Source organism: Spodoptera frugiperda, chromosome 30, assembly GCF_023101765.2.
Source record: "Spodoptera frugiperda isolate SF20-4 chromosome 30, AGI-APGP_CSIRO_Sfru_2.0, whole genome shotgun sequence".
NCBI classification, from domain to species: Eukaryota; Metazoa; Arthropoda; class Insecta; order Lepidoptera; family Noctuidae; genus Spodoptera; species Spodoptera frugiperda.
This window is the reverse complement of record NC_064241.1, coordinates 7,347,052-7,362,063: the sequence shown is the minus strand read 5'-3', so window position 1 is coordinate 7,362,063 and position 15,012 is coordinate 7,347,052. Positions and strand designations below refer to the sequence as shown.

Genomic DNA, 15,012 nt, shown 5'->3' with positions numbered 1-15,012 from the left:
AAAGGAAATATTTACTATATTTTGCGTAGACGTAAGACTGCTATTATGCCAGTAATGGCCGTCACAATGTATGCGTGAAAATGTGCTAAAAGTTAGTTGTTCCTAAATTGTGCTTACAGAGCCTTAACTATTTGTCACAGGTGAGTGAAATTTTGATCTTGTATGTATATTATAGTTGGGATTACTGTTGTAATGTCAGCATTTGCTTTTTCTTTAATTTATTGATAAATAATCGCTTAGGTAATATTGGCACAGGTTAGGTAAAGTTGCCACGGCCTGCTTTGTGGCAACTTTACCTACAGTTAGGGTTGGCAATAAATGTTTTTTTCTTGTTTGTGTGTATGTAACCATTTTCGAATACCTAAATTTCACAGCATAATAGTGAATATCCTGGATGATAAGATATAATGTATTTAATAATACCTTTTGTTTTACAGCCAAAATGGCTCCCATGAAACAAAACCGCAGAAAACTCGGAGCTAGACACTATAAAAATTATACGGAAGTGATGTTATAATTAGCTATGGAGATAGTGAAGTCATAAAATTAAAAAGTCAAGGATTAAACATTATTTTGTAGCCTTTTTTACAATTTTAAACATAAATACTTAAAATTTTAGAACTTAATTTAGTTTAAAAGGGAATAATATTTATGTTAGAAATTTGTGCGTTTTTTTACTTTAGGTTTAAGGTTTATTAATTTTTTTTTAAAATATACATGTCATAAAAATGTTCCTCCTTTTTTGACAACCCCGAGCGTAACAAATTATTTGTATGTAAATTACGATGAAACCCGTGGCAACTTTCCCTAATGTCTGTGTAGCCGTTATCTTTATAGATTTCCTCATATTGTTTGCATTATAATACGAAGAGGTCCTAGATGAAGCCCTCTGTACCTCAACAACTCTTTAATATGCAATACACGATGAATACGGCGCGTAGGTAAAGTTGCCAAAAATTTGGTATCTTTACCCATGTTGTTTTTTCTTTACTACGGCTAAAATAAGTGTTTGTATTTAATGACGATTACGGTAAAGTGAGCCAGATAGACTACAATTCTAAATATATAGTTTTGGTTTCTATGCGTCTTATGGTTAAAAATATATTTCGTGTTTTGTTCTAAAATATGGTAAAGTTGCCATGTTTTACGGTACCGATATACATCAGTCTAGCGCGTTGATGTCTTTTGTTCTACAAACATTTGTTCGGTTCTCACACGTAAATCTTTTGTACTAGAATAGTTAATTTCCTTTTACTGGTGTACTGTAACATTAAATTAATTGTAGACTGTGTAGCTTTTTCAAGTTTTTATATTATCTTAGTATACGATACCATCAGTTCTTGGCACTGAAGAAATATATTTCACTTAATTACATTTACTTCCTATACTGTCTTATAACTGTAAATAATAAAGAAATCACGGTCACATATTATCGGAATTACTGAAAAGCATCGAACACCAACTTTATCTCGATAAAATTAATTTTAATCTCATGAGAAAGTCCGTTAACTAAATAGAAATGGTATTTTATTAATTGATTATTTTCAGTGTTCATTTTGATTTATTGCATTAAGATAATAAACAACTTAACAGATTGTGATCATTAAATATAAATAAATGATTATATTAGTTTACATTTATTAATAAATTTTACGAGATTTCGTATTCTAATTAATAAATTTAATTAAATTTTGACTCGACACGAGAAAGATTTTAGGCGTTAATTAACAGACAACTGTTTAATTTCCATTTGGATTAAAAAAATAAATAAAATATAGGAAATTCTACTTCTAAGCTGGTCACATTCCAACGTGAATCAGAAGGAATCCTGAACACCTGGACATTAAGTTGCGATAGACTTATTATGAGTCTACGTGACAAAGTGTACACAACTAATTGCATTTCAGCCAAGATTCTCGCTGTCCTTATCACTCTTCACCGTCTTTTATATCTCTGTCCCGTTCTTTAGCCGTGGAGTTATTTGGCGCGTTGTACACAGGGCTGCTAATTGGGAATTTTCCTCAGTTCAAAGTAAATTATTTCGACTTTAGAATACAATGCAATATTTTAAAATAATCACAATTACATTAACTTTGTCTTAATTTACTTTACGACATATTTCGTTTTTGATTTTTTTAATATGTGTGCTAATAATACATCGACATAAATATGATGACGTCTCATGTCTCATACAAAATCCATAGAAAAATATCGATTTGTCGTTTTGACAAAAGGATTGAACTTTAAAAATTATTGTCAATTTAATTAACTTGGGGTGAATAGGGATATAGAAAGGCCAGAATAGAGGACCTTTGCCACCTCGCAAATGTGGAGAAAACCACAATGATATACATTATACAAAAATAAATCTTAACGTGTAACAAATAAAGACTATAAATAAATAAATAAAAAGTTGTCAACTATCTTACATTTCAGCCACGAGTCGTTCAAGGTGGGGTGCGACTGGTCGCGGGCGGCGTTCGGTCCGGGCGGGCGACTGCTGTCCGTCGGCGCGGCGGACGGCGCCGCCTATGTATGGAACACACATTCCGGACGACTCGAAACCATACTCAAGGATCACACGTAAGTAAAATAAAATAAAAAAGCCTTTTATTTCTTGCTTTACTATTTAAGTTTACAATTAAAATTAAAAAGATAACATAAAAATGAAAAATAAACATCGAAAACAGTGTGCATGTATTAATTATTTCACATGTAAGTACACATCTTCAAATTTATCTTGATTTTAATCGTTAAAGACATCTATTGATAAACGGTAAAGGAAAACATCGTGAGGAAACCTGGGCTTAAAATGTCTAATTATAACTTTGAAATCGCCAACCCGCATTGAGCAAGCGTTGTGATTAAAGCTTAAACCTTCTCCGTGCAAGAAGCCTCAAGTGGCGGTTATATTGGCTGTTGATGATGTTGATGTTGAAATCGTTATACTGTATAAGTTAATGAGTTATAAAATATATTTTAATTAGTATTATGGCATTGTGTTCCGGTAAGTTTGCAAATATAATTAAATACTTGCAAAGCTGCTGGTAGACGGAATACAAAGTAGGAACCTTATTTTGTGTTCGTTCGTACTAGATTATTTCTACCACTTTGTAAAATTTTATTCTTAGAAAGAGTAACTCGATACATGTAACTGTTCATCTTCACAAACTTTCGCATTTAAAAATATTACGTGTCTCCGTCATCAGGAGAAATTGTAGAAGTTTTAAATAACATCGTTTCCAAAGAAATTGACCCCAACATGTAAATTGCTATACTATCAAATTCTAGCTATACTAGCAAATTCAATACTAATTTAATTATATCACGCAAACTTTTTCTCTAGGTATCATTATAAATGTTATTGACACTAGTCACTAGTGAATATTAATGACAGGGTTATCTCCAATTAACAACTTCATTAATTATTGATTAATTAATGATTATCTCTATTTTATATTGCATGACATTAATTAACGTAGCTGTTTTTATTTTGTTTATGACTAGCTTTTAGGTAAAACCTGCTTAAAAAACTAAATGGAAAAAGCATATTAAAATAGTAAGATAATTATGATTAATTATTTGTTTCAAGTTAATAAGTAACATTTTAGTGGCGGAATGTAGTAGAACTCGAATCGCTGTGCCACCCACTACGTTCAATAACAAAACTAAACTATCCATGAGAGCGCACCCACGAAACAACTCTGCAATATCGATCCAGCAATTTGTATTGAACAATTCATAAATATAAACATAAGTACATAGATTATGTAGTTGTTAAATAAAGCCTTAAATCTTCACCTAAGCATCTTCTCAAATGATCTTCCTGTAATATCCTGTTATAATTGCGCTCCGTGATTAGTTGGGAAGGCAATTTAAACTGAAAATCACTCGTCGAAACACAATAACCATAAATTTGTGCTAAACTGTTTACACCTCTACAGTACCTTTAATGAAGTAAAGACTACTATGACTGTACTATGTGCAACGGTCTCTTCAATAAAGTCTTCCAGTTAAATCTCGTTCCGCTAATTAGTTTATTGACTCCTGTATCGACGCAATGATGATTATGTCGTCGCATTAGGGTATAAAATAAAACGGTGATGTCACCGAGCTTACAGGTATCTCTATCATGATAACTAGTATCGCTGCACTAAGTACGAAGTTTATTCTAAAAGATAGCGAGGTGCATAAGCGGCTGCTAACTCACTGATTTACTCCGACCAATGCAACCAGTTCCTCCACTTTTACAACTTACCACACTTTTTATTGATCAGGATTCTAATCCATTATACCTCCCCAGTACATATACCTGTCATCTAAATATTCTTACGTCAGAATTTCGCAAGACAATGACATTACTCTGATTATACAGACCGATATAAAACACAATAGAAATAGCTCCAAATATTCCCAGTTGAGATCCATATTTGCTACTAGACAATAAATCCATTACAATAATCACAAAATACCTAATTTATATCTTGAGTTATTGAAATAGCTCTCGATATAATCTACAGACGTCCTAAACAATAGCTCACCTATAGCGTTTGCGGAGCTGCAATTTGTTTTCAATTCGTTCGTTTCTTTCTAACTGTAACTGTGGCTCACGGAAGATGTGACCTTTGAGATTCGCAATAAATTTTCAGCCGACACATTTCTGACCTTGAATTTTAAACTGGAATTGTTTTAGTCGCGACATCGTTCGCTATCCCCGTAACATTTCGCATGGACAATTGAAATCGTGAGGTCAACATTGGCTCGACTGTCTCACCATTGCAAATTTCTCTTTCCCATACCGTACACTGCATATTTATTTGGCATTAAGCTATCGTCACACCTGCTCGATGCGATTAAAGTAAAGAATGACATTTGAATCCATTTGAATACGAAATGCCAAAACATTGTAATGTGATTTTCTGGAATCCGACAAGTAATCTAAGCTTGTAGCAAGGCATTACGTTAGACTGCATTGTATTTACTTGTGCCACTTTGATATTTAATTAGTTGAATATTAAAGACATATCGTACATTTAAATGGCACATTATTTACGATAGCACTTCCTGGTCGTAGACAAGCGCGGCAGTCAAAGGACTGCTTGCCCTTAGGTCTTGTCGAGCGTCGCGTCCAGTCTTATCGGCAGCGCTCGCTGCAATAGGACTTGATCGAATCTTTGTCAAGACACCCGCGCAACCCGTCGCTGGGGCCCATTCTCCGCAGATCGCCGCAAATGGGACATATTGTTCCCTCGCAGTGTCCACCACAAGTGCACGGCGCGATGCAATCGCACTTAATTCGCGCCGACACACCACACACAATAGTGTAAACAATTTTACCGTAACAAGGACAAAAGTAACGCGGAAACATTCCTCCGCATCTCGACATGCATATTTTCGCTTAGTAATAGGTACCACACTGATGTCAGTTTGTTCAGCGTTCGATGTGAGTTTGAACAGTTAAGCTACTCGCCCACTTTATTACTGTATTGTCGAGTCTGATTCAATATTGAAACAAACATTACTACGGTTTCCTACAATATACCGTTGCGACATAAAACTCTTATCATCTCCGGCTAAAATCAATTTGAACACAACAATATCGAAATAAAGTGAGATGAGCAATAAAGATTGTTTTCCTTAAGGCCAGCCATTGTTTCCTATTTCATACTCATACGCTTTTAACCGCGGAGGGACTGTACCTATTACATGTCTTTGCAAACATTTAAATTACTTCCTAATATACGTCTGCGTGTAAACATCTGCTTTGTAAAGGGTCTTGACGATAATTATATATTTCAAAGACGCTGGAACAAATGTCTGAATATATCATTTATAATGATTCGTGTCACAAATAGTTTATGTTTATATAAATATACGCGAACCCAATGTGAGTTCTAATTCAAAATATAGTGAATGCACCGTAGCATAGTGCACACTGAACTGTTCCGAACATGACGCCGGACGTTTCCGGAAAGGTTCATGCAATAGGACCTCGATATTAGTGAAATGGTCTATGCCTGTGCTTTTGTACGTCATCCGCGGTACTTGGCGTACGTTGTACCAGAGTTGTCCGATGTTCACGCCCAGCAGGCGGCCGTCGCACAAAATTAGCTCAAACATGTGCGACACACATTACTGTTGTCGTCCACCATTACCATGATTTATCTCCCAGACGCACAATCGTTGAATCTTATCGTTAGACTCGGAACAAAATACATTATTGGCAATTAATCGTCTTCAAATGGCTATCGATTAAGGACGATACAGATTGCTTGCGATCCCGAGATATTCCAATTAAATATGCGTGGAATGTGGCTTAGAGCTAAAAATAATTCGTAAGTCAGTTCGTAGTTTACTTTTTGTTATGATAACTTATTTCAGAGTGGAAGTAGTAAACTTGACAAGTGCCGATAACTACCACCTCGCGTGTATGCTCTTAATAATTTCCGCGGCGGATAGTTTATTCGTTCTGTAAAGAAATTATTGCCTAATAAACGTTGGAGATTATTAACAGACGTTCATTTTCTTATGTGGAGTAAAGAAAATACGACGCGTTCTATTCTAACTGCGACGGATACGAAGTGAAGCACATTTAATCTTGGTACTAAGTGCATGCAGACCGCGGTTCACGTTTTAAATTAAGCATTTCTAGAATGCGCCTAAGGCGAGTCTCTTTTGTTGGAAGTCCCGTATGATCAGTTTTTAACTACCCTCGCCATCACCAGCGTGAGTACGGTATGTAGTGTATGTCCGGACATTGGTCTCGACTAATCGCGGTGCATGCTTTTTGTAGCGGAAAGGGTAACGACCGCTGCAGATAGGTTCTTGAAATTACTTTATTGGGTAACCTGTTTCCGAACACTGAAGCCCTGTTACTTAGTTATGAATCAAGCCAGGCCGGGAGTAAGAAATACGACAGCGACATACACGTTTATGTGCGTCCATTTATAGCAATATAAATATTCAAGCAACGCGCAAATATCGGCCATACACTAATTATATTTTCATGTACAGAATAAATCGATCAACAAATCCGGTTCTCAACATTTTATTACTTTAGTTCAGCGTTAATTATTATTTACAACGTTTTCCAAACGTTGCCCTGTAGGCGGAACCATTAAAGCCATCACTTAATTAACTGCGCTTGAGTCCAATATAGAAATTGAATACATTAACGGTTATTAAGTGTCTGACGAGGAGGTGGTTTCTGACAGTAATCAGATCAGTCGGAACAACATGTCGGCGCAGGCGCACGTACTGCTATGATATGATTCAATAAAAACAATCATGATATCGGAGGCGGAATGCAATAAGGAAACAATCGCAGGTTTTGCTTACCAGATTTGTTCGTGTTACGGCGCTTCCTAGTCCCCGTATTGGATATCCCTGGTCAGGCTCGTTATAGGCGACCGGGAGCGGTATGTGTAAACGAGCCGAACAAACCCGACGCTAATTCTTGTTTATGAGAGGCCTCGCCCCGCATAGATACGATGTAAAGCCTTTAAGCGGCCTCCGACAATCAAAGCTGCGTACAACAGTTCCTATACTCGAAATTGTACGACTATGGACTTGTCGGGTCACAATCCTTCCTTATAAGTTAAATGGATCCCGCAAACTGAAATGTATTTCAAACGTCGTGACCGCTCTCCAGCTCGTCTACGATCATCATCGGTATATGGTCAAGAATATTGGATTTTTTATTGGACATATTTTTTCGTTAATCTCATTTAAGTGTCGATGTGTTAATAGAGCCCGATGAGTATCTGTAAGTGCCAGTAACACAGATTTAAACTGCGACATAATATTCGTAATGTACGGTCATATAACGCCGGATACCGTTCATAGTCTCCTCATATAATATTCCGAGAAATGTAACGGTTCATGCGACTTGCACACAAAAACGCTCCAGTTTTATGATAAACTAAGTACTTGTTTTATTTTATGACCCGGTGAACTTAGATATTGTCGGAATTCCTAGCTTACATCAAAGATTAAACTTTCAATTTTTGTGGCCGATCTTAGAAGAAAATGTTCGTGTTACACGCAGGTGATCTTGATGATAGCCCGATGGCCGCTATAAACATTTTTGCATATACATATTTTCCGGCTAAACCTTAATTTGTTCAATCATCATCAGCATCAATGGTCATAAAATGTTTGTGGTACTTACACATGTTGATTGAAGATGATACTCTTTGTATGACCGTTATATTTAACCTCTTTCATAGATGATTCAGAAATAACATTTGTTAACTAAAAATCACGGTTTACTCACGTAATGGAGAAAAGCTCTATAATAAAAATATAACATTTACTATTGCTTTATTTGATGTCAATAATGCATCTGTGTTTAGCGGTCGTAAGCGCGGCTGCTGAACACGACCGACAGGTCCAAGTTGCACAAAATATTACCGACCACGTCGATTGTATAATATTTATAGAGCCTCGTAATATCGGACCTGTAATTTCCTCATTGTGTTTGGCGCTTCTTTATAATAAAATTGTACATGTATGTCCCTTTGGACCGATTTTGTAGCAATATTTACATAAGTGATTCTGTCATCTATGAAACTTGTGCTAATTCCATATAAAATGTAATTATTTGTTTCCAGGTCGGCAGTCACGGCGGTGTCATGGCACCCTCAGTCTGGGTTACTCGCGTCAGTAGATCGCGGCAAGCGCGCAGTCATCTGGGGAGATTTGTGACAAGCCTGGGAGGCGCCCCTGCCATCGCCACCACCCGTACAGGTTCATATCTCATATACGACTACATAAAAGCACAGACGTAATACCACCTATAAATTCTACTTTTATTAACCCATGTCTCGACAATAAACCGCTGAAATACTTAAGTAAACCGGGATACAGCTTATCATTAATGAGTTCCGTCATACAGTTATAATGTACCTCGCTAACTCCTTGCCAAGTGTACGACTGTATTGTACAATGTACACTTCAACTAATTTAGCTGAAGGCTTTAACTACAAAGTGTAGCGGTACCGCGGGTGTTGCACGTCAGACTTGGCAACTAAAAGAGTTGCACACACTCGTAAATACCGCAGTAGTGGACGATTAGTAACGAGCCGTCCACCCATCATGTGACTAACATTACAAGCAGTTCCTTCACAATTCTCATTGCTTTACTGTCGCTATAAACTGCTAATTGCAAACATTTATACTGCCTTTTATTAATTAGTTATTATTAAACATGTTACTATGATTTACACTTTAACTGTTTCTCTGATGAGTGCCAACTCTCACAGCGGACATACTGCCATCAACGTGGTAGGTTAAAAGGTTTACAGCATTGTGAATTCTTGACATCATTGTCTAGTTTAGTTACCGAGGCCGTCCTTATCACTAGGACGGCATAGTAACTCCACACGTCGTTAACATAAATATAAACATTACAACTTTTTAACGACACGTGTAATGTTGACGTTTTTATTTGTAGTTTCACATTTTCGACAATATTTCGACACGTTTCTCATCCATTTTAATCACGTATGGTATACCTGCTTGTATGGCTCGTAATGTGTTGTCGCTACTCGTTCCGCTGTCAGATAAATGACTAATGACTTTGAACCATTTAATGTCCGTGTTTAGTGTCATACTTTTATATTCGAAGCCTTTTCATCACTTCGTCATTATTGTTATGTTTGACGTCTCCTTATAAGGTTGATTTTATGTTTGTATAGATTTCTACAAGTTTTTATTAATGTGGTTATAAAAGTTAAGTGTGTCATGACCGAATATGGGAACAATATGAGCATCTTACTTCTTTTTTTGTAGAATATGCTATATTATATATCTAAACACAACATGTATGCTCTCGTCCAAATATTTAAATATAAAGCCATTTTCTGCGTTTTTGCACAGAAACCCATAACTACCATACGTACATCTTAAGTTTACTTCACCTTCGTGTAATGCGAACGCACCGGACACATAAATTTTATTTACCCATCAAAAAAGTATAACAACTCGCTACACGGCTATAACTTTAATTACCACCCGTAGCTTAATTATCACATTTTCACACTATTAACTATAATAAGCAATTTACACTTAAACAGAAAATTATAGGCTCATCCCCAACAACATGCCTAGGTACCACTGTCTACCCCTTCAAGGAATGAAACACATGATACTAAATTACGTGATGTTAGAAAATCCTTCATTTTAGATTCAGAACATGATGGCCGTGTCTTGTATACGTTGTAAGTACTTCGAAGCATCGCTAAGTCTTAATAGCATAAGATATAAAAGCATAGTCTGTTTAGTACTTCAGTAGTAAATTCCTTAGAACACGCCGTGAAAATCTGTTTATTATGCAGATACTCAATGCTTTCAATATCATTAAATACGCGTATAAGCACGACGTGCCTCTACTACAGACGCCAAGCATATCAAACTCACCCAAACTGTCAAATTTCTCTAATAAACTTTTAACTTTATAATCCTGTAATAAAGATGAAATTTTATTGAAGAGATTTTATACAGTTTTGGGTAGCCTGATGTGCTGGTATGTCTACAAAACTGGTACCGGCTTCGGTTATGTACCTGTATGTTTTAAAACGACTAAATTGCTTTATTATAACATAACCCTGACAGGTTAGGTTAAGCTGTAAAGCTTAGCACTAGGCGTGTCCGACCAAAATGACCTCAAAGCTTGAATTGAATATTGGTTGCACGGCGACGCACGGCGACGCAATAGCTGATAACCAGCAGCTACGCAATGTATCACTAATTCTGTTCCACAAATTTTATGTTCCCAGTCTAGGTGTGATGTGTATCTGAATTTTTATGTTTGTAATTCCAACCACGTCACCGGAGAAATTCGCTTACCATCATATTCAAGGTCTTTTAATAGGCTCTTACACCCAATAGTCAGTTTTATCCCACTTTCTGGTATTTATCTATTATGAGTTAGGTTTGAACCCCACAGCCACCTTTAGCCACACGATGTTCTTCTTGGCTACTTTTTTTTTGAGGGGACAAAGTCATCCAGTGACTTCTCCACCTTCGGATGAAGGAGAGAGAATGCCAAATTCTTAGTGACTATAAACCACCCCATACCTTCTTCTGGATTCAGCCAGAGCCCCAGCAACCTGTTACGTTGTCCGCATGGCTACATAAACTTGCTTTTTTGTACAGTTTGACTAAGCAAATACCTAAGTAATTAACAAACGAATCGCTAATTCCTTACCAACCAACCACTACACAAACGAGGCAGTAATATACCATAATAGCAATAACAAAAACAATAATTTGCGTAACCAAAGCACTTGCTTAGCTTAAATAATATAATGAGTGCCATAAATTATCATAATACGTAAGACATTAATTACCATATAATAATTCACTTAATTTGTACTTTACATCAGCTTTAATTATGATTACGTTCACGTGGCTCTACTTACTGCGGTAATAAAGTTTTATTACAATTTTTAAGTTTTGTTCAAATTCGTTCTTAGGAGTCATTATAAGAGTTGAGTGTGTTAGGAAACTCATTTAAATTAAAACTAAGCTTGTCCGGAGCTGCGGACTACCTAGCGGGTTTACCGGGACTCCGGCTCGAAAAGCAGTAGTAGGAACGGGGTGGTTTTTAGTCAGTAAGAGACTGACACTCCTTCTCGCCTCGCCCAAGGCGAGAGAAGTCATTGGACGATTTTTCCTTAAAAAAAACTGAGCTTGTTGGTGCAGCTCCAATTCCTACCGGCAAACCACTATCCCAATCAAGCAGTTAAATAACCTCCTTTCAGATTCCTCCTTATTAATCGATATATAAATTGTGGGAGAGCCATGCTTCGGCACGAATGGGCCGGCTTGACCGGAGTGATACCTCACAGAAAACCGACGTGAAACAACGCTTGCGTCATGTTTCGTCATGTGGGTGTAGTTACCGGATGCCTAATTACCCCCCAAATGCCCAACAATCCCTTAATTCCTAACCCCCCAAAAAGCCGGTAACGCACTTGTAATGCCTCTGGTATTCGAGGGTCTATGGGCGGCGCCGATTGCTTACCATCAGGGTCACAAAAACAAAATATATAATCCAAGTCAAATAAAAAAAGAAAACTCCCATGTTATATTAGTAATAATATGTACCTATGTTTATAATAACGTATCATAGGTACCTACATACCTACATAGAAGAACATTTTTAACGACGCTTCAGTTATTAATGACGCGACGCCATCAAACTATTAAGAACTCTAATTGCTCCAAATAACATATTATTTTATTTTAAACGGCAATGAAACTTCGTGTGTGGTATAAATAAAACATGGCCGGCAATAATTGTAATTATAGTTCTTACAAATACGTGTAAGAAGTACTTATGCAGTGTAATCTACTGTTTTTAATATTACTGATACTTTTTGGGTAGGTACCAACCCAAAAAGTTGAATTACATTCAGATTATAACTGTCACAAATTATTGATAAATAACTAACGAACTGCCACTGCCAACCATTTCGTGAAATCTTTTTTTACATTAAGTGTTTATTATCAGATGAACGAATTTGATTGCAGTCGTAAACAAAAATACTACCAAAAATCTAGATAGGGTTTATCACGAATAAAATTTTATTATCTTGACTTAAATTTATGTGCGCGTGTATAAATCTTTCTTTAATTTATGTCGGTCATCTCGCTGAGTGCTTGACACTTGATATGTCCACAATGCGCAGACGCAGCCGAGCTCCGGTAGCTCTTGTTTGACGCACAGGTGCAAGCCGTCGCCTTTCTTACACCATTACAAGCACTTATTACTAGTGCACAGCCTCCATTGCATGCTTCAGATGCAATTTCATATTACAAGGCTCAGAACAAGATACAAGTCTATCCAATCCTACAAAAGCCGCTTCGTTATCCACACACAAAACGTCATCCGCATCTCCTGAATAAATCAACCGTAGATTTTATTCAAATCTGGAAACGTATTCTATTCAAAACCGACCATGAGTCCACTCAAAAATAATAATGCTATCTAGAACATGTCGCATTGTGTGCGATACCTGCTTAAAATTTATGCTGTGGCTAATTCTGTGCCGATGACCGGCTAGACTGCTAATGGCCGTCTGGGAGTACGCCACCCTTGTTTTAAAAAACTTTAAGAAATACAATTGAAAATGTGTTGTATACAATTGACGCACAATACAATGCCGCCGACAAGTGAAAGCGTACTTTCGACTTTCATTAAGTTTTTGTGTAGTGTATGTATGGGTCTCGAGCGGCCGGACCATATTGTCTCGCGACATAAATCCGAACATTCTGAATAAAGAAGTCCCGCGAAGGTATTTGCTCGATTTTTACTTTCAAACTATCATAGAACGTGAAGAAAGCTCTACATACCTAATTAGAAAATAAATACTTTTTTCGATTATTTTTGCTATCAAATTATTTTCACTGAAAAACATGACGATAAAAAGCCTATCCTATTAATGAAACAAATAAGATAACAAGAAACAAATTGATACAGATGATTAAACAACGATAAAAGAGAATTGAAACCCCAGGCCACTAACGAGCAATAACACTAATTATTTTAATATTGGTTTGACTACTAAGAATAGTTGTGCCTATTTAAGGCACAAAAACAAACACAGGAAAATAAAAGGAGGACGGTTAAATAAGTGGGTGTCGGCGATGTAGATCCTTACCGTATCATGTATTGGATGTTGTCGCTGCAGGCGATCGACACGAATCATGATTGGCGTGTGTGTGGATCGGACAGTCATCCATCAATTGTATACAGCCTGTCGATCGACACAACACTAGTGGTGTTAACCGCATAAATCGACTAACACAATCTGATAACATTTCAGTTGCTTGATTGGAAGAAAACTATTTTAATGGAATTAAACACTCGTTTCTAAAGAAAATAAAATATTAAACGTAAAAATTGTTTTCGTGTCAGTATGTTGAAGATTGTACATGTAGATACTGTTCTTTTAATACATTTCACAGCGATTTATGCAGCGAGTAAATAATAAAGTGTGCCAAATCTTAAACAAAAGTCAACGTCAAATAATTATAAAATAAACATGTTTTATCATTTTCTTGGAATCGTCATGCTGCGTCATACCATGGAAATTAATTCAGTGAAAAGAACAGTAAAGTATTCAAAAGTTAGTTGAAAAGCCAGCATAGCGTCCGGCCGGCTGGCGTTACTCGCCGAATTGAGGTGGTCGCGAGCGCAACACGCGCGCTGGACCGTTCACTAACCGTTTGTCGCCAAAACGAAGCGGAAAATTTAATACTCCAGCTCTGTACGTGATCAGTATCATTCTTTTTGTACTCGCACTCTGATGGCACACTTTCGTTCCCCATCGGGAGAGCGTTCATCTTCTTCAAACTTTTTGTTACACATCACTATTTCATTGTATTAATTATAATTGACCGGTGTACACAGAATCAAATTATAGTTAGCTTTCTAGATCTCTCACACAGATGCGAACGCTTTATAGTTTTCGAAGCCTGACACAGATCTATTCATAATAAACTTCAATCGTCAATCAAAATTAATGTATGATTATCGGGTCACCATAAAAACTAAACTATTCTTAACATCTATAGATCACAGATCAATGTCCATTAGGTACTTTCATCACAAATTGCTTTTAAAGCCCACAGCGAGTTCTCAAAATGTCCATCAAAAATCAAAAAGGTTTCATTCGGTGGTTTCCATTACACTGTGAGAATGAGCAAGGAACATTGATGTGAATCTTTTTTTAGATAGATTAAAAGCTCAGTGAGTGAAGTGTTGCTTTATATGATTAAATTTGTCCCAAAACATCTCAGCGCCTCGTCTCGATACCGTTGCACGCCGAGACCGAAGTTTCGGCGTAATGACCTGCGCAGGCGCTCGCCGCACGAATGTCGCAGATCTCAATCATCCACGGCTGTAGCAGCAGCCTCGCAAATTACCGCAACACCGCACCGACACCAACGTTAATTACTTATTTAAAACTTAATCACACATTTTGTGTCGATTATTTCGAGGAA

The 15,012-nt window shown here is 36.8% G+C and overlaps 1 protein-coding gene across 2 annotated transcripts in view; it reads left to right on the top strand.

Annotated features, from left to right (window-relative positions):
* LOC118270050 (autophagy-related protein 16-1) overlaps positions 1 to 15,012 on the top strand; it is a 172,904-nt gene that overhangs the window by 152,941 nt on the left and 4,951 nt on the right. For both annotated transcript variants that reach the window (XM_035585497.2, XM_035585498.2), the window contains 2 exons: positions 2,437 to 2,583; positions 8,613 to 8,748. In XM_035585497.2, the coding sequence (XP_035441390.1) occupies positions 2,437 to 2,583; positions 8,613 to 8,706 (241 nt within the window). In that variant the 3' untranslated portion in view covers positions 8,707 to 8,748. The remainder of the gene's footprint in view (positions 1 to 2,436; positions 2,584 to 8,612; positions 8,749 to 15,012) is intronic.